Source organism: Anastrepha obliqua, chromosome 1, assembly GCF_027943255.1.
Source record: "Anastrepha obliqua isolate idAnaObli1 chromosome 1, idAnaObli1_1.0, whole genome shotgun sequence".
In the NCBI taxonomy this organism is placed as follows: Eukaryota; Metazoa; Arthropoda; class Insecta; order Diptera; family Tephritidae; genus Anastrepha; species Anastrepha obliqua.
In genome coordinates, this window is record NC_072892.1 from 114,703,606 (window position 1) to 114,724,356 (window position 20,751).

At 35.9% G+C, this 20,751-nt stretch overlaps 2 protein-coding genes across 3 annotated transcripts in view; one reads left to right on the forward strand and one right to left on the reverse strand.

Moving 5' to 3' along the window:
* Window positions 1-639: 639 nt before the first annotated feature.
* The window catches only part of LOC129235733 (caspase-3-like), a 65,803-nt gene continuing 45,691 nt past the window's right edge, over window positions 640-20,751 (reverse strand). For both annotated transcript variants that reach the window (XM_054869742.1, XM_054869741.1), the window contains exons 2-5: window positions 6,318-6,665; window positions 6,086-6,261; window positions 2,963-3,125; window positions 640-1,082 (exon numbers count right to left, since the gene is read on the reverse strand). In XM_054869742.1, coding sequence (XP_054725717.1) covers window positions 694-1,082; window positions 2,963-3,125; window positions 6,086-6,261; window positions 6,318-6,648 — 1,059 coding nt within the window. In that variant the 5' untranslated portion in view covers window positions 6,649-6,665 and the 3' untranslated portion in view covers window positions 640-693. The remainder of the gene's footprint in view (window positions 1,083-2,962; window positions 3,126-6,085; window positions 6,262-6,317; window positions 6,666-20,751) is intronic.
* Window positions 13,707-20,751, forward strand: part of LOC129236756 (uncharacterized) — a 137,030-nt gene continuing 129,985 nt past the window's right edge. The window contains exon 1 of the mRNA XM_054870956.1: window positions 13,707-14,181. The gene's annotated coding sequence lies outside the window, so the exon portion shown is untranslated. The remainder of the gene's footprint in view (window positions 14,182-20,751) is intronic.

A 20,751-nucleotide genomic window follows, 5' to 3' on the forward strand; every position in this document is an offset into this window, starting at 1 on the left:
ATTTTTCGAATATTTGTTCAATTTATTATAAAATTTGTAAATTTTAAATGCAATGCGCGAACGGAAGATATTAACCGATTTGAAATTTCTTTTTTTTCCTGAATTTGTATTGATATGTAGCAACTTTTCCCTGCTATTACGATATGATTTGAAATAATTTACGTATTTCACTCCGGTCTACTGCATAGTCTGCAGTTCGACTCACCCGTTCAAGCTCCTTTGCAACTCCTCTGCTACTTTGCCATTTTTGTGTGGGGCTAAAATTTGTTTTCGTGCTTGTTTAAGAATTTCTCTCTTGTTTACCATACTTTAAATTTATAACTAAGGTTTTTAGAATTTAATTTTGTCTCTATTAATTTATTAAGAATGTGACCTGCTTCAATTATATTTAGTGCAAATATTTATGCTTCCTGTGTGGTTCATTTTAATTCACCCAACTACCCCTTAAAAAGGTACCCCCTAAAAGGGATCGTTTATTTTTTAATTTTTTCATAATTTAAAAATTTTTATTACTTACTCAAAAAAATATAATTTCACTATTTTATAAAAATATAATGCAATTATAAAACGAAAACAATGCTTTAGCTTAATTTTTTTACAATACTGAAAAATACATCTCTTATAAAATACTATATGTAAATATACTCGTATCTACTTATATATTAAATGCCGTTAAAAACTTTCTGAAAGCAATCAAATGAATTGTACTGGACCTTTAATTAAAGAATATTCTACGTCTAAGTTAAAAATTCTATTAAGTTTTTCTTCTTCTCCAACATCATCGTTTTCGGTGTCTGCCTTAACTGCGATCTGTGCAGCTGCCTTTTTAGGTTTCACTTTTAGGTAGAACATCTTGGTTAGTGTTGACATAAAATTAGGCATCTCTTTTTTTTGATCGAACTGTGCTTTCAAGTGATAAGACTGATATTCATAAGCTACTTTGCGATTCACGGCGGTGAGTAGGCGGAGCAATTCAACACCTTCAGTTTTTGTTTTAACGTCCATAGCTGCCTCATTCAAAATACTGCAGAAACTTTGGATGAACCAGGAACCAGATTCGCTATGGCGAAATGAGTAATAATCTGTTTAAAAATATATAAGTATGAGAATATATTTCACAAATGTAAACCTAATTTAGGTTTGATCCACTATTTGAATTGAGTTAAAAGTTAAAAATATTGTGTAACATAATTTAGAGGATTTTTTATTTGTATATTATAAAATTAAAAGTAAGTTTAAATTATAAAGCAGTAAATAAATAGGAAATAGAACTGGTTCACATATAAATAAATATTTTCTCACTCAAGAACGAGACCGTCTAATTCTTATGCAAAATCGATGGTTGAGCCTGAAATCTATGTGAAGTATATTCGACTGAAAGCTACAACTTTACTCCACCTTTCAGGCAGCACACGAATTCTTCTGACGAAAACTTCGAGTTATTTTGACTTGAACCATTCATTGAGCCAGTTTGCAATGCTCCCTTAAGAAGGGAACCGCTCTCCAATAATGGCTGACTCCATTGATCGGAACAAATAGTAATTCGAAGGTGCAATGTCTGGGAAATACGGCGGATGGGGCAAGATTTCCCAATTCAGTCCCTCTAAATATTTCTTGGCCGATTTAGCAACATGTGGTCTGGCGTTGTCATGCAGGAAATCAGTTTGTCCAGTCACTTTTCTTTGAGAGCTCAATTCACACGCATTAGTTGCAGTCGGTAACAATCGCCAGTGATCTGATCCCACCAGATGCACCACATAACCTTTGAAACATGAATATTTTTTTCGCTGTCGATAGACCTGGTTCTCCTGGCAGACTCCAACTTTTTCGACGCTTAGGGCTATCATAATAGATCCATTTTTCATCACCTGTGACGAAGCACCAGTTGCCGTTCAAGAAGCATCTCACCCGTCACCAAACGTCTCTATGTCCCTCTCCTTAAATTGGAAGACCTTTACCTTACGCTTACCGACGGTTGATCTGTCAAGATCCAATTCTTTAGTGTGATTACTGTAAATACTGATCAATATACGACACGTTTCAGCTTCACTTTTCTTTAAAAGATAATAATGAATCATGACTTCCCGCAAATACTGTTTTTTCGGGACGAACGTAGACATTTGTGGCGTCAGATAAAAAAGGATCTTTACGCTTCAAACGAATGTCACCTACTGCGATCGAGACCTCAAATATACACCCTCAAATCAGTAGTATATAATGAGGGCGAACACAAAAATAGTACCAGCAGTGACACTTCTTTTACGAGGGTGGCAACTTATTTCCATACCCAATATTTTAAGAAATATAGAAGAATAGGATTCTTTCACTTATTTCTTAAGTTTAATTTGAACTTTAAAGTTATATAAATGAGAAAAACTCCTATTTCTATATCTATTGAAGGCTTTTTCATATATGTCCTAAATGTATTCTAGTAGAGAAAAAAATTTCAAAAATCGTATTCTGAAATATAAATTGAATTTTTTTTCATTTTCACAAAAAAATAAAACAATTTTTTTTAATTCGTAAATGTTTTGATAAGTTTTACTTTTCATGAAAAATGATGTGTGATCGAAAAATAGAAAACTTAATTTTCTTTTAAGCTAATTTTCTATAAGCTGTAATATATCAGTTGCTTTGATCGCTTAATGAGTTCTCCGGATATTTGAAATTTTGTTGATCTAGTTCTTTTTTTCAATCCAAAATTGTTATTGGATTGTTAATACATGAAAGAAAAAAATTATGCGGGTTTTCGGTTTCAACGATTGGATTTATATAGGAATAAAAATGTAAACTAATATTATCAAAGTTTCTATAGAATTATGTTGAGTGGTATGTGAGGTGATATTCTTGTCCTTAATATGCCAAGAAATAAGTATAGCTTTGACGCAGAATTTACTGTAGTTGGAATGTTTCTAAACATCCTGTAATTACATAAATTGGAAAAGTTTCTGGATATATTTACCTTCAAACGTTGAATACATAACCAAAATGTCAGCTGTAGACGGTATAGCATAGGTCATATAGATAGGTTCACTGAAATTTGAGAGTTCTGGAAATGAATCAAAATCAGAGCGCATCATCAATCTCGTCATTACTGGTTGATCCACGCGCTTGCCTCGACATGCCTTGAAAAAAAAAATAATAATTTAAAGACAATCATTTATTGTTTTTGCTACAGGTTATTTAATTTAATTCAAGTGAAATAATATGAGTCTAAAATTCTCAACAGACCTATGAAATAATTTATTTACATTGCAAAGAAAATTTTAATTTTAACTTTTTAAAAAACCTCTTGTCTTATAGCGCTTACGTAAACTTGCCGTTTACTCCACATTTTTCGTATTATAACTTAAGAAACAAACGAGAAGTAAGGCTTCCGCTTACTAAAGGGCTTATTCCCGAGCTCTATGTGGTAGTTCCTTTGACTTAATTAGGGTTAAGTTACATAGCCGCTTTTGCGAGAGCCTACTCGGAAGAGAAATCCAAGTTCGATACCATTGTGAGAGAAAGACATGAAAAAAGAATAGAGGAGGGGCGTTATATTGCGTACAGTTGGGGGTTATAGAAAATACCAAGCGAAGACTAATTTCGGTTGTGTTAACTGCTCAAGGACAATTTCTAGTTTTCCATTCACCAAACCGTCACACTTTTTACCAATACACCCACAATTTCTCTAACCGCTGCGATAGTAAGTTTTTCCTAAGATTGTGTAGTTTTCTTTTGGGGTTTCTCATATGAAATTCTAGCTTTCATAGAAAATCATGAAGCAATAATTAAAGGTGATGTAAGTAGCCTAATTTTCACCCTGTGTTAGCCATCTTGAAGCTACTTAATAAATCCGTGTTGTCCTCTTGGAAAAGCTACTTTTTATTTCAGAGCAAATTCTAAAGAAAAAGTACTCAAAAGCGTAGAAATTAAAATTTTTGCTGAAAAAGTTAGCAGGCAATACTGTTTTGCCTATTCCATTTTGCTTAGACTTTCGCATCTTTCAATTCTATTGAAAGTTCTGTGAAAATTACATTACAATTGTGCTTTTCATTGCGATAAATAGCTACCATATAGCCACATTTAGGTAAGTCTTTTGTTGCAGATTATCAATCTGATTTTTCGTAATAACTGCTTAAAATTTATGTACACAGGTGTGATTAGAGCCCGTTGCTGCGATCCTACAGTTGTGCTTTTCATTGAGTAAGTTTCATATTACGATAAAATTGAATTAATTTTCAAATTAATAACGTTTTTAATTATTTGGGTCGATGGTGGTCGTGCTTTTGAAATAGTCGGATAGACAAGCAGTTATCAAGGTCACCTCGGATATATGGGAAAACTTCAAAATAAAGTGCGAGGACATATACAGACTTAACGAGCTGGCGAGTACAACCACTACAATATTCCAATTATGTGGGTGCCATGAAAGAACGGAAAAAATAAAGAAATATTTAAAAGAAGTACTTTGGTGAAGAAATTCATTCATTTGAAAATCTTCGGCAGTCTAAAATGTTCATTGACGTCCCACATAGACCAAACTTCAAATTTCTTTTTACTATTGACGAACTGTTTTAACAGTTGCTCTCTAGATCCTAAAAGCTGAAGTGGAACTTAAGCTAGGGGGCATTTGGGGCTATTGTTGATATAATCACACGATCCATTCCTTTGAACAATTATGCTTCGGTAAGACAATCTTCATGAAGGTGGCCCTATCGAGTTCAGCCCTAAGAACATTACTCGCTGTATTAATGCTTCAGAGACTTTAGGGATCATGGGAAAATATGGACTGTTTGGAACATTGCTGTGATACAATAAAAAAATATTCGCTATGATAAATGTAGCATTCACATGCAACGAGTGTATCCTAGCATTGGAGGTCCAGGTGGTACTCCCTAATAGATATATTTCAGACCAACAGTGTATCATTAAGTATAAAAGGGTATTTTATCCCTTAGCAGCACTCACAATATATGTACCTATACTAGCAAATAAAAGTGGTTTTTCATCGTTCCTCAAGTTGTTTTATTTATTACTTCAGTGTAGGTTTACAAGTGACACATATAGATTCCAATCCGATGCATGGTCAAAATACATATATATATGACACAAATCCATGGGAATAGTTAAGTTAAAAATATAAATAATTAAGTATTATACCACTTATAAAATAACATAAAATTATTCTATGGCTTACAACGATTAATTTTTTACTACATTTTCAGAAAGGGGATAAACTTATGCCCTTTTTTCCCTTGCTTCCAAATTGCATCAATGGATTAAGTAGCATCCGAAATCAGTTGTCAAACTTTACTTAACCTTGTATAATTGAATCATGATAGAAAATTATAAAAGCCACGAAGTTCTACGAAATACGAGCATTTCTTTTTATACTTTGCGCTGAATAATGATGACACAGTAAAATAATAATGAAAATGTCTTTACTGTTTTTCAAAATATTCTCCTTGAAAGTTAATACACTTCTGCATTCGCTCCAATCAATTTTCAAAGCATTTTTGCATTCAGAAGTGGATACTTTCAAAACAAGTTGTTTAAAGGCTTCAGAAAGAAACAGAAATCATTAGGTACCAAATCAGGGCTGTAGGGCGGATGTGCCATTAACACGATCTTTTGAGTGCTCAAAAACTTTCTTGTGTGTAATTCCATAATTTGGGCAAATGAATTTTTGAACTTACTCAAAAAAGAACAAATAGAGGCCGTAAGTGAAAAAGTTCGGTTACGTATAAACTTTTCCACATACTGACTCACTATCGTAAAATCAAAGTTTTATGTCCAGAATCTTTAGCTGTTGCCTTGACGATGCAACCTTGAAAATTGTTTTTCGTAGCCTTTGCCATAAATCTGTTCAAAAGATTTTTATATCTTAGACTGAAATGAAATGAAATTTAAATTGAAACTCTCAAACCAAGGGATTTTCGACAAGTCGCACGTGTGTAGCCTTGAGGTACTTGAGATCAAAACTTAAATAAAGTGATCAGCAGTCTGCCTCTAGACAGTAGACTAGCTGTCTTGCTTTATTATTACCAATATGCCTACCACCCCCTCTACTTCGCAACAGGTAATAGTAGTGAATTATTACCTGCACAAAAAATAGCTTTGGTTTTCCCAATAAGGTCGGACAATTAGTTCCAAGAAATGGCTCCCACAGCTTTTCAGTTGAGTAAAAGTCATCAGCTGCACATATTCTGCCTCTATCTCCATGGGTCATAACGACGAGCACAAAACAATCATGTTGGCTGTGATCTTCAGTGGCGACTATAAGAAATGACTAAATTAATCATTCGCAGTGCCTTAATATTCCATTTACATACCTGAATCCAAAAGTGTTGATATCTGCTTTATTTTCAAGTCATTGTAAGCGCGCACTTCGAATCCATAATTCTCTAAAGACGCTGTAATATCTTTGCTGTCTTTTTCAGTACCCTTACGAATTGATTGGCCCCGCATATGCTTGTGGTTGAGGATGATAGCAAGACCAATATATGGATTATTAGTTCTATAATCAACTTCTGTAGTAGGCCGTGAGATAATAACCTCGGTTTGTGCTGTGTTTGGCTTCTGCGGTTCGGCTTGCAATTTAGATGACGGAGGATCCTTTTCGATTTTTTTACTGCTGAAAAAGAAAATATCCTGTTCGTCCATTATAAATTTTGGCAAATCTGGAATAAAGGAAAATTTGTGTGATTTTTGTTTAAATATTGGCGGTAAAAATAGAAAATCTTGATTTTGTAATCGCCGATCAGTAATCGGCGCTATACATTTTTTTGCGAGTGAAAACTAATCCAAATAATCTTCATTTGAATTCAATTCAACAAATTTTGTTGATGTACGTCAAATTAAAACTCAAAAAATCTACAATTAGAGAAAAACGGCTCTAAATTCAGTATTCAGTATTCAACGCACTATGCCTTGCCAAGTCAAGGTTAGTTTAGGTTAAGCTGTAGCTATTGTCCAATATGAGTTTCACTCTGCCTAATGTCCCAATGTGAAGCCGCATGGTCAACTTGCCCCAATCTCTACTAAAACCAATGCAAGCTGAGCTAAATCTTTAAAGGATCCCTGGTTTCTACAGTGCTGAAGTTTTCCAGCTCATTGAAGAATTTTCTACCTAAAATGTCGAATCTTCGTCTGGACAGAAAATGCAAAATCGTCTCTTCCTCTTCTTCATCTTAACACCCTCCGCTGAATTAATATCTGCATACCTAGCCTCAGGGCATGTCTGCCCGTTATCACAGAAATTGGTGTGCTAAGACTATGTTGCCAGCCTATCAGCTGTACATTTCCGGTCGATGTCAAAGTGGCCTGGAAGCAATTTAAGGCGTTACATAGGTTTCGTCGGTTAAAAAAAGGCCTATTTTCCATTTTTTTTTATGTAAAATATTATTTTTTTAATTCAAACTTTTTTCTGTCTTATAGATATATTACATATTTAAAGAATAATTTCTGAAATTTTCAAAAAAAAAAAAAATTAAAACTCTTCCATTGTGACGTCATTTCCGGTGACCCCTCGAAAAAAAGGTGCGTCCGCGTTGTCAGCATAACTCTTGACAGGCTCATCAAAAATGAAAAAAACAAAAGTAAGTGTTTTAGTTAAGACCATAAACTCGTGCTTGAACGAAGGAAAGAAAAAAAAGTAAAAATTGGAATTTTGGCAGACATTTTTCCAAAAAAATGAAAATTTCGTTCAAATTTGCTTGACATTTTGTTTTTTTTTAAATAGTTGTAATTGAAAAAAAAAAACAAAATCCTTCGTTCAAGCACGAGTAAATTGTAACTCGAATACCTGTGTAAAATTTCATCAAAATCGATTGAGTAGTTTTCGAGAACATTTGGCAACCGACTTTGCAAAACACGGTTCCGAGAAAAACGCGTTTAAAGTTTTGAGTAACAATAAAAGTGGCTTGGAGCGCACACCTTCCAAAGGCTGTATCTCCGAAACTATTACTCGGATCGTCTTGAAAATTTAGGATAATATTCCTGAGATGTTGCACAAATTAATAAACAAAAAAAAAAATAAATTGATGTTTTGAACCAACGAAACCCATGTAACCCCTTAACATTAGGCTGCAGTAAAAGATGTGTGGCAATTCATGACGATCATAGAGGTTGTCAATGAAAATGTGGATGTCATTTCCAGGTATCGCATTATACTGTACTATTCTGAAAAACACTACAATTGTTAGAAAGTCGAAAACTAAAAGAGATTTCCAGATGTTTGCAATTTACACCTCCGGCCAACTCGATTTCGGGCTTTGAAACATTTTTGTACGCCTCGAATAACTCGCCCTGTTTTATAACATCATATTTCTATTCTTCCTTGAGGGTCGTGAATAGAGTGGTAAGAGTAAATACAAATTTACTTCTAATTAGATACTGTTTATACCTATGTAGATATTCCAATGATTTTTTTACACAGCATGAAAGAAGAACTAATGGAAATTTCTGCATACTTATCTAAAAACATCACAATTTTTTGGGTTATGATGTTCTTCCTTTAAAGTAGTTATATGATGAAATTTCAAGGCAAGAAAAGTGATTTCGTTATTGAAGACAGAGCGAGCCATTCTATCAAAAAAGGTTGAAGTCCTATAATTAGTGGCAGTTCTGGATGAAAATCCATGTCGGATGGAACAAGAATTTGCAAGAGTGGCACAGGAATTTAAGCCGGGAGACTTCGAAAATCGTTTTTTTCTTTCTCCAACCACAAAACAAGGAGGTTTTTGAATCCTATTGAAATGAAATCCAATGGGATTTGTAGGTTAGAATAAACGCCTCTTCATGTACAGAGTGAACGATATGAACCAACTTCACACTGCTTGTATCTGTAAAACAGCTCATCACATTTATAAGCCATCAACAGCATTTGCGTCTCAGTTTTGTTGAATTTTTTTTTTTCTGTGATGGAACTCAAACCTAATAGTGTGATTGCGTTATATTTGGCTGGAAAATCACAACCAACCATTGTTCGTGAGCTCAGTCACCTCAAAGTGAATAAAATGTTTGTATATCGCACTATAAAACGTTACAATGATACTGGTAACATTGCAAAACGCTATGCAGGTGGACCGAACGCTCATACGAGAAGTTGAGCCTACGTATGACCACTCGAAGCAATTTCCCATCGCAAGTAATGATTTGGGCCGCAGTGACTGTTGATGGACGCTGTCCAATCGTTTTTATAGAGCCTGATGTCAAAGTGAATGCGACTTATTATCGGGGGAAAAGCTGCTTTTGAGCCGTGGACACGCAAAAATTTCGGTCGTAGACCATGGACGTTCCAACAGGACTCGGCACCATCTCATAAAGCTCGTGTGAACCAAGAATGGTTAAAAAATCATGTTCCACATTTCATTTTGTCCACACAATGGCTTTCGAATTCGCCAGACGCAAGTCCAATGAACTGTTCCATCTGATCCATTTTGGAGAGAAAGGTGAGGACTAAAAAATATGCCAGTATGGATGTGCTGATAAAAGCGATTATATGAGAATGGGCCAAAATACCTCAAGAACACATTCGGGCTGCATATAACTCTTTTTTTTTCCGTTTGAAGGCTATCGCCAAGGCAAAAGGTGGTCATATAGAGCTAAAGTGAATATACATATATTAAAATTGTAATCATTATTGAACAATTTTGTCTTTGAAATTAATAAAAACTAATTTCACACAAAAAAGCTATGGTGTTTTGAATAGGTAACCCTTCATATCGTTCACCCTGTATATAAGTAGTTATCCATAAAACCAAATTTCCTATATGTAAAAGATCTGTGTAAAATCCGAGATGAGACATGAACGTTTTTATTGAACAGATAGGACAGAAACAAACGTTAAGACCCGTCACTTAATGGGAAAAAATCAAAACATCACAATCTATAATACTCTCATCCAGCTCACCTTCCCAAATGTTGATGAACCAGAAAATATTTCTTGCGTAAATGTTGCCCTTCGCGTAACTGCCCTTAAAAAGGAATCACCTCGGATGGCAAAACTCCACCTGTACGTGTACTTTTACTGCGCAATTGACTGATTAGCCTTTTCAAAGGATATTCACTTTTTACTATCACGCCAATAATTTATTGACTACCATTAAAAATCTGACGGGGCGGCAATGTGATTTTGCCATGCGTTTCTAGCCAACTAACGCCTTGCAAAGGGAGCATGTCACGCCCAATAAAGGAAACACTTAAGCAAAATATCATAAGCAATTTTCAGTCAGGGTGAAAAGCTTTGAAATGCCATCAAAAGTACTAAGATCGTCTTGTTTTTGGGAGGTGTTGGCAGAACGGAAGGGGGTTGAAATTTTCGGAAATTGTAAAAATTCAACGCAGACATTTTGAGGAAATGCGCAAAATTTATACATTGCCAATAAAAATCTAATTAGCACATAAAATTGTAATAGCAGTGAAGTGACAATGTGACAACCACAAGACGTCACAGTAACAGTTGCTCACAATTCAAATCTGCTATGTGTGTGTGCGCGTTTGTGTTTGTGTGTGAGTTCAAAGAGTGCTGAAGTGCGCGCGCAACGGAAGGCGGAAATGACAGCGCGAGGGAAGGCATGACATATCGGCGCAAAAATCTGTTTACTTGTTTGACATGATGACAAGTGTTGGAAGATTTCAGTTCAGAATGAAAGCAAAAGTTGGCTCGTCGAGATGTGGGTGACAAATTATAAAATGAGTGGTTTTCTATGTTCAAATAAAGAAATATTAAATGTTTTATATTTAAATGTTACTTACATATAAAAATATTTATCTATAAAATAACATCTGAGATAGCGATAATAGTTATGATCCAATAATAATCTGCTTCAGCAGTCGCTTCCTTATATTAACTGACGCCAATTATACAAGGAGGCGCAAAATTAGCCATCTAATTTTGTTTTTGAATAACTTTTTTAATAAATAAAAAAAATAACTTTGAATGATGGACATTTATATTTTGGTATTTACACGCTTCATTGGTTTCTGTTTGTATACCGCAGCTGCAAAAAATATAAATCTATCGATCTATTAAAAGTCAAGTTCTTCTCCACTTTCCAGCACAGAGTGACATTTCTCTTCCTCAGGCAGGTACTGCATCGAATACACTTTTCTAGGAGTCATTCCCATTGACAAAATCATAGATTTTGTGTAGGAAAGTTCGCCGTGATTCTAGGTGCATAGATATTTGTAGCTGTGGCCAATATCAGATCGTTAACTGGATCTAAGCGAATTCGACAGAATCAGTTGATTGGATGACGTAACAAAGGATGTGTTTACAAAAAAACTGAGACCGCATTAGTGATATACAAAAAATTTAACACAGCCTTAGCTCATATTGCTTCGTTGCCGTCTGAGCAACGAGTGAGTGAATATGTGTGCATTGCGCAGGCAGAAATCGGCTACCGAGAGCCTTGTGACGTGGCAGCCGAAGTTGTTGGCACAATTTTGTTTTTTACCATAGTTGCTTTTCCTGGGATACAATGCTGCTCTTGTGATCTTTGTTTGCCACCGTTTCTCTGACTCATATGACTTATAAAAAGATAGCTCGGAGAGGTCCTTCACAGCTGATTCTTTGTGGAAATACCGAATTCAAACTAGCTACCACTTAAAAACACAACTCGTTCTTAGGCAGACCCTGTAGGGGTCATTCTGTATTTCTGCTGCTCTTGGTGCTTTTTCTCATCCTTTTTTCAGCTACACTGAAGGCAAAATGTTCTTCGATGCTGATACGAAGGATTGAGAGTAGAAGCGAAATTCGTAGTTTCATAGTTACAGTTTGGAGGTAGTTACATATTAATATAAAGACTAACAGGTATCACACTTGTTTAGTCAATTACTTTAAGTTCAATATGAAATGTTTCATCATAGAATTTGAATATTTTGAGTGTTGATCTAAAGAACATATAATTGCCTACACTGACGTTGAAGTGGCAAAGCTCGATTTCACTATCATAGCGAGGACAGCATTCGTAAGTATACTCGGTGCGCTGATAAAAAATATTATTCGAACCCATTGGACTTCTATTGTGACAGGATATGCGATCCTTTATATGCTGTTCCTTATATGCCATCTTTAATACTGACATAGTGTCTCACTTTCTTCAGTCCATCGTCCATATCTTGTGCTATTAACTATTGGACACATCAACCAAAGGGACAAAGGGACCTTTCACACCAGCTACAACAACAACAACAACCTATCACACCAAACAATCCATTCATGAATAATAGTCCTAAAAAGCTTTCATTTTCACTTCTTCAAAGATTTAAAACAATTCGTGATGGTATTCTGACGTCACTGATTTATAATATTTTTTCGTGACGGACATCAGAACACGACATCAATCATCCGAGTAAAAATTTTGGAAAAAGGAGCCCTTACCGTATGGAGTTACCAAAAAAGTGTCACTACTGCTCTGCAAAAGTATGGAAAGATCTCAATTGCGAGACAAACTGCGATGTGAGGAAGGAATTGTGATGGCATTACGTGACGTTATAGCACTCCTGACCAGAGCATCATCGAGAATATCTAGAAGCATTTGAAATGGGAAAGGTGGAAGGATATCTGTACAAAATTGATGGAGCCGACGCCGCGAAGAAGTGAAGTGAAAAACGATTGTTTTAAATAATATTAGGCTTCTTCTATGTATTCGCCACTTCTCTTCTATTCGCTATCTCTCTATCCGAGTCACTTGACGAGAAATTTGCATGTGAAAGCATCATCAAAGTTATCGAGCATTATTCGCCGCTAGCGAATATGGTTGTACCTCATAAACTGGCATAACTCACTATCTTATAAACAAATGTTATTTAAGGCAACTCTATTCCAGCGTTGCTAAGATGTGTTTATTTATACCAGTTGCTTCATCTATTCGCCACTTGCCAACCCCTGGCAAAAAGAGGTTCAGATAGTCTAATTTCTATAAAGTGTGGAATTAAATTGTTGAAAAAAACTGTACAAGGCTACTTACAAACTAATTTAAAATTAAAATTAACTAACCGCTACCAATTTAGGGAGCAAAACGGTAAATATTGCAATCAGAATTTCTGATTTTTGAGTTGTTAGTGAGCAAGTTGGCCGGAGCTGTACATATTTCATAATAGCAAATAGCACAAAGTTACAGATTAAATGTAAACACACCAAGTAATAATAAATAAATAAAATTAGATTTAGTTGAATAAATTGAATTTAAAATAATTTTCGAAAATGGTGGCATTATCGCACTGAAAACAAATGCTGCCGGTATAGCCAAGTCACACTTGGAGAGTATAATACATACAAACAGCTGTATAAGTGTAAACAACTTGAGTCACAAAGAGAGTTGCATATTCAGATTTTCACTAAATGTTTCTCAGAAAATATATGTTGTCAAAATGTCAGCGATTCAAATGCATTAGTTAAATGATTGTCCAAAAAACTGATTTAAAAGAAAATGTCCTTCAAAAATTGTGCATGAACTCATATTTATATTCAAACTTAACCACCTTTGCCGGTTAGACATTTGCCTATGGCGGCCGATTTTTTACACTACATGATGCCCGACAGTTTATGTTCACAACAATACTCGTACGCTCTCGCGCTCACACACAACGAACAATCAGCTAACCATCGGAAATGCACGAAGCCATTCGCCACAGCCACCAACAGTTTCGGCCGCAAAGACCAGGCAAAGGCAACATTTCCATTCAGTTGAAGAATTAAAGTGGTGTAGTGTAAAGTTGTTCGTGACGGTTACGGACTCAACGCAAGAAAGTCCATCATATTCGAATAAATTGCAGCAGACACGCTGAGCTGAATGCAGCAAGAAAGTGTATGCATACGGTTAATAAAAAATAAAATTCTATGCAACAAATAAAAGTTTACAATAAGTGCGTGTAATAAACGAAAAATCAATCAAAGAATCAAAAATCAAATAAGAAAACAGTGTTTAAACAAGAAGTGAGTGTTAAGTGTATTGTATATAAAATTTCAATAATAAAATTAAAAATAAAGTGTCTCAATAAATTATTGAAAAAAAGTTAAGATTTAATAAATGCATAAAATGAGGCAGTAACATGACAACAACGGCATTAAATGAAAGGCAGTGACAACAAAAACATAAAAAAAACAACGCCAAGTAGAATGCGGGGTGGATTACAAATCAAATAAAATACAACAAACACGGAAAAAGGAATTTTCAAGTAAGAACAACGGTAAATACAAAAACAATAACAATAACAACAAGTAGTGAAAACAATTCAAGCAGATGGCTGGCAGGAGGAGGAAATAAATAGTCAATATGAAAAAGAGTCGATATGAGTTGTGTGTGGGTGGACGTAGTACGAATTGAGCGCATGAACGAGCATACGAATGAACGTATAAACACAACAAAGGAACAACGCGCAATAAATGTGAATCCTGATCGCGAGGTGGCATGCATGCGAGGTGTATGCATGCATACTGGTGTGCATTGTTGTATGTTGGAGTGTATGCCTGTGTGTGCGACCAGGACATTTGTTATGCAAAGTGTATAACCTGTGCCATATATTCTTGAAAATCGGTCGAGTAATTGGGGAAAGCATTGAACTAATTACCGCGAAATAGTGGTTCTATAATGGCCTACAGGTTGGTTGAAAAATATTGCAAGTAAAAGTAAAAGAATTCTTATTCAACATAATATCCCTCAACTTTCATACAATTATGCCAATATTTAATCCGCGGCGGCCGCCAATGAAGTTACAGATTGAAATGAAAGTTGTTTGCGTTCAAATGAAAGATGAAATATTAAAATGGCGTATAAATTTTGATTATTTTACTTATTAAAGGGTGTCGCTTTTAATGCTTGGAGTTACCGAATGGTTGGTGCGTGATTACCATTTGGAAGTGCACAGGTTCGAATATCTGTGCATGCAACACCAAATGATGGAACAAGCTTTTTCTTATAGCGGTCGCCCCTCGGCAGGCAATGGCGAACCTCCGAGTGTAATTCCGCCATGAAAAAGCTCCTCCTCATACCACAAATAGGAGGATGAGCTCGGCCAAATACCATAAGAAGGGTGTAAACGCCATTTATATACATATACATATGTACATACATATATAATCCTCCACTAGTTTTATGCTAAGTTTCCGAAAATTCTGCAAAATATTGTTTCACTGATATTTGATAAATTGTTAACGAGTGCGCCACTAATTGGCCACTTGGCTCTTCACAAACAATGCCATGCACTTGCTCAATGATTTCCAGTGTTATTGCGCTTTTCCGACGTGCACTACGTAATCCACCTTTAAACACATCGATGCGCAGTTGAAAATCAAGGAATGGATTCCTTCCACACTTTCACTATTTTTTATGAAGTGCTAAAGTAATTGCTGCTGCCGGTAAATCTTCCAAATTTTATGATTGCACAATATTTCCCAGGCATCTCAACTTCAAATGGCTTGCAACGAGGAATGAAGTGACAGATTGTAATGAAAGCATTTAAGTTAAAATGAAGGATTGAAATGAAATATGGAATTGGCGTATAAATTTTGATTTCTTTACTTGTTAAAGGGTGTCGCTTTTAATACTTTTTTAATACTAATATCGCGACTGTTTTAGAACTGTTCTAAAACCTTTTAATCTGGTTCCACCACAGAACAATTTTCTTACATTTTGTTGGTAAAAATTTTTAGTAATGAAGATTCTAAATTTATCGAGTTGTGAACTGTTTGAAAATGAATTTATTATTTATACCAAATGTACTGAATTCTTGCCGAAATTCTTGCAACGAATGTGTACCATCTATACAAAGCTTGTAAGTTTTCAAGTGCGTTGATAATCTGGATGGAGGCGTTCGAGAAGAATTTTGTTTTTAAAGTTTTAAAATATTTCTTTAAGATCATAACATTTTCTTAAATCGGTCCTCTTATATCGCACCCTAAATACAAAAGGGTCACAACTCAAAATGTAGCTTCTGCTCAAATATGAACGAGACGTTATCAATAAAACGGTCCGCGGATGACATATGGCAAAAATAAATTTTTTGTTTTTTGGTAGGACTGTTATAAGCTTACATGGCAAATTTCAGCGTGATATGTCACATAGTTTGTTTTCTGTGCTACTGTAAACAAGTCAAGCTCGAGTGTGGAAAATTTTGAGTTGTGACCCTTTTGTATTTAGGGTGCGATATATGTAGTTCTGAAACGTAGTTTGTGTCTGACCACATAAGGCGACGTCCTTAAACGTTTGTCAACAAATGGCTCAGAAATATATACCGTATCTTTTGGAGCCGTATCAGAGAACTATCTCCAATATGTACCTTCTTCTGCTTACTTAAAACTGCCCAATCAATTCCGAAATAAAAACACGAAAATGGAATTGGATTGGACATACTCTCCGCAGAGAAGACGGTAACGTTGCCAAAATGGCTTTTCAATGAAATACGCAAGGAAGTCGACGTAGAGGTCGCCCAGGCCAAACTTGGATGCGCACAATCTCCCACAATAGTCCTTCCACCACCACCTGGAACCAAATCAGACATATAGCGGCTGACAAAAATCGTTGGAGAACATATGTTTTCGCTCTATGTTCCGATTAAGAGGGATAAATATGCATTATGATGTTTTTCTTAAATATTTTGTTTCTTTTCAATTGAAAATTAGATGAATGTATAATTAATCAAGGAATAAAAAAAAACATTTTCTTACAGGAATGATATATGTACATATAATGTGAAGCATACACTTCACTTTATAAAAATCAGCACCTCTTCTGTTCCTCGCAATTACCCTGACAAATGAGATTTTTCGATCCGTTTCTATACCCTGAGACAGCTTTGGACAGAAATTTAATAATGAAAGTTGTGTGTAGTGAAACTGATCCCATATGAGTCCATAAAGGGAAAAGTGTGGACGAAGTATCAGGATTGCATTCGAGATTCCCACTTTTTCCGTACTTAAACTTTACTTCTGCATTGCAATATTTATAACGACGGCCAATTATTCGCCGAGAGATAAAAAGCTAAGCGCAAAATGCATGCCTCGTCTATACACAAATGACGACACTTTTTTGGGTTGCGCGCGATTCATATCGATTGTTGCATCGATTATAAAAGTCTGAAACGATGCACCAGTAAACTACTTTGAGTTGTTGGATCGGTCGAACCGATGCCGATTTGATACAAAAACGCCGGCATTTGTTGAAGAAAAAACCAGCTGCCACCAAGTCAAATCAATTAATTGCAAAATTGCTATAATTATGTTACGAATTGCTTTCTCACCTAACATACGCTCCAAGTTTAGCCTCTGAGATAAGAAAATATGGAGAAATACCACTATGATAAAATATTTGGGTTGCATCTAGAGATCATCGATGGAACATACATCATTTGTTGGCCTAGAGAAATCGTATTATTTAGAGGTCATAAACAACTGAAGAACCTTGCTTCGAATGCTTCTTTATTTAAATTTTCTGGGACTCATTAACTCACACTCGTGCTTTAATTAAATGTAAAGCTTATCAATACAAAATTAGGCCGTGACAGTGTTGCTCTATATACGGTACTCTTAATGATAATCCGTTATCCCGAGAGAGAGAGGTCTTTTTTCGACAAGAGAGATATATACTTTTAAGCTGTCTAGAATTTGATCTTCTAGCATCCATGTACCCGTACACCCTTTTTGGGTGTTTGGCCGAGCTCCTCCTATTTGTGGTGTGCGTCTTGATGTTGTTCCACAAATGGAGGGGCCTGCAGTTTCAAGCCGACTCCGAACGGCAGACATTTTTATGAGGAGCTTTTTCATGGCAGAAATACACTCGGAGGTTTGCCATTCCCTGCCGAGGGGCGACCGCTATTAGAAACATGTTTTTCTTAATTTGTTTCACCGGTGTTTCACCGAGATTCGAACCGACGTTCTCTCTGTGAATTGTGAATGGTAGTCACGCACCAAACCATTCGGCTACGGCGGCGCTCGTCTTGCACGTTAATTCCATGTACCCGTATTATGGAGCTTCTCGAATAATCTTGCAATTGAAGTCTTCACAATTATAATTTGGAATTCTCAATACATGCATATACAAGGTTATGAAGTCCAAAATAAACAAGAAAATAATGTTTTTGATGGCGCCATCTTTCTAATGAGTTAGTGCGTTAGAAGCTGACACTCGGTTCAGTGAAAGCGAAGTATTGCGTCTAAAGTGGCAGTATGTTTGTGTCATCGGTACAAAAATGAGTTTCAAACAAAGACCTAATATCAAATTTTGTTTTAAAATCGGTAAAACTTTTACCGAAACATTTGAATTGATGAAAAAAGTTTATGGCGATAATTGTCTATTTCGTGCCAGATTTCATGAGGGGTTTACACGTTTCAGAGATGGTTGGGAGGACATAAATGGCACTGAACATACTGGCCGCTCAAAATCAGTAATCTCCGGAAATTCCATCGAAATTGTTCGTAAATTTATCAACAATGAATCGAAATCATTGCCAAAAACATCGATTTATCGCATTTTAACCGATCATTTGGGCTTACGAAAGGTCTGTGTACATTGCATTCCGCAGAAGTTAACTGAGGACCAAAAATTGCTCAGAATTCAACATTCGAAAGACCTCATTAAAGAGGCGAGAAAAGACGAGAACTTCCTTTACAACATTGTAACTGGTGATGAAACGTCGGGTGTTTCCAACATGAACCTGAAACTAAGCGTCCCGTGTTTGGAGAAGTCAAAAGTCAAGTCCATGCTCATTTGTTTTTACGATACCAAGGGAATTTTCCACAAGGAGTTCGTGTTAACGGGCCAAATCGTCAATGCAATTTTCTATCTTGGCGTTTTGAAGCATTTGTTGCATCGCATTCGCCGAATTCGCCCTGAATACCGCAAAAGAGGAAGCTGGCGCTTATTGCATTATAATGCACCATCTCATCGATCCACTCTTGTGACTGATTTTTTGACTAGAAATCGCATTTTAACCATCAATCACTCATCTTATTCGTCTTATATGGCTCCCTGTGACTTCTACCTATTCGGAAAATTGCATCCAAAAAGCCTGTACCGACATCCTGAAGAACATTTCGGTCAATGACCTAAAACACTCTATCGAAAAGTTTTTAGATCGCGCAAAACAGTGCATCGAGGCCAGAGGGGACTATTTTGAATAAATAAAGACGAAGTTATCAGAGTAAAACTCCTGTCGTTTCTATTTTAGCTCAGTGTTGTTTATTTTGGACTTCACCTTGGATGTTTAATATGGTGCATCGAGTCAGTAGTTGAAGTCCTTGACAAGTGGCACAGAGACCTAGCTTATCGGCTAGGAATACAGAGTATAGGCGTTTGATCCATTATTTCGTACAAAAAAAAAAAAACAAAAAACTAAATCTACGTGTTCAAAAACTAACTAATTTCCGTTTGGTAAGTTTTTTATTAAATATAAATATACGTGCGAAATATAGGGCGAAAAACGCGGCCAAAAACTGTTAATGCTGTTGTAGTATATTAATATTTTTATTATTACTATATCGCTATAAACGAACAACCAGACTGCATAACTGCGAGCTGCGTGATAACTATTACATTTTTTTTTCCTTTCCAAATAGTATTCAATATTTTTCAAGCGAATACATATTTATAAGTGTCTAAGCCATTGGGCCATGAAAGTATCATTTCATTCTATGAATGAATTTCATTATTTGCTTGTAGTTGTAGGCATATGACTGCGCCAACAACTATTCCAATTTTATTGCACTCTCTTTTACTATTCATGAAAAATTAATTTCTCTGCAAATAAACTTCCAAAAAACTTTTATGTGCAAATAAACAAACAAACAAACAAATAAACAAACACATACTCATCTACAAATACATACATATTTATGTACATGTACATGCAAATTGGCTACACAATTAATAGCCAGGAATTAATATGCCTCTTAGGCTTGGAGTCGTAAAACGAGCGAGCTAAAATTATCAAAATACTCGTGCAATGCAATTCATTGGCTGTCAGATTGTTTGACTGTTCCGTCTGACTGGCGGACCGGCTGACTGAATGACGCACTCACTTGCTGATGCAGCTGGTCGGGCGGTTGGTCGAGCTTTGACTGGTGTACAACAACACTTAACAGCAGCGTGCTGCAACAATAAAAACCGCCTAAAAACCATTGGCCTATTTCCACCCCCTCATACAAACACATCGTCGTTACTTAGCGCACACACACAGATACGAGTACATATACCAGCCCACATTTGGCTCTTATCCTGCTTGCCAAGCACTTGGTGTGCGCGCCGACGGCCGGTACTGTGGCAGACTACATAGTAAGTACTTGAAGGCACTTTAACCACTATCAAAGTGGCAGTCGCTCGAGTACTATCAAGTGGCCTGGAATGGAGTAACGAAGGCATTGGCGTTAGCGTCATTGTCACTGAGGATGCAAAAGCTGTTGGTGTTGCCTGACGACTGGTGAGTCAAGCAGGCAGTAGATGCCTTTGCAACCATTGACACACTTACCACGTCATCAACTGTGGGAGGTTGGCAACATTTTGTGCAAATTTTCATGCAAAAAAAAAAAAAAAACACGAAGAAATTATATAAAAATACTAAAAGCAAGACTGCAATGGCTGCTCTGAAATTGATTTTAAGTTGCAAGTGAACATTCAAACTCCAGCACTCTGCAACACTTGCAAAAGTTTTTATCTCAATATTATCTAAAACTATCAAGTGCCAAGTAAGTCCATCACCATGAGTCCAATCAGTTGTGAGTCCATCAACTACTACTTCGCTGAAGTGGGAAGAGAAGGGAAGACTTCA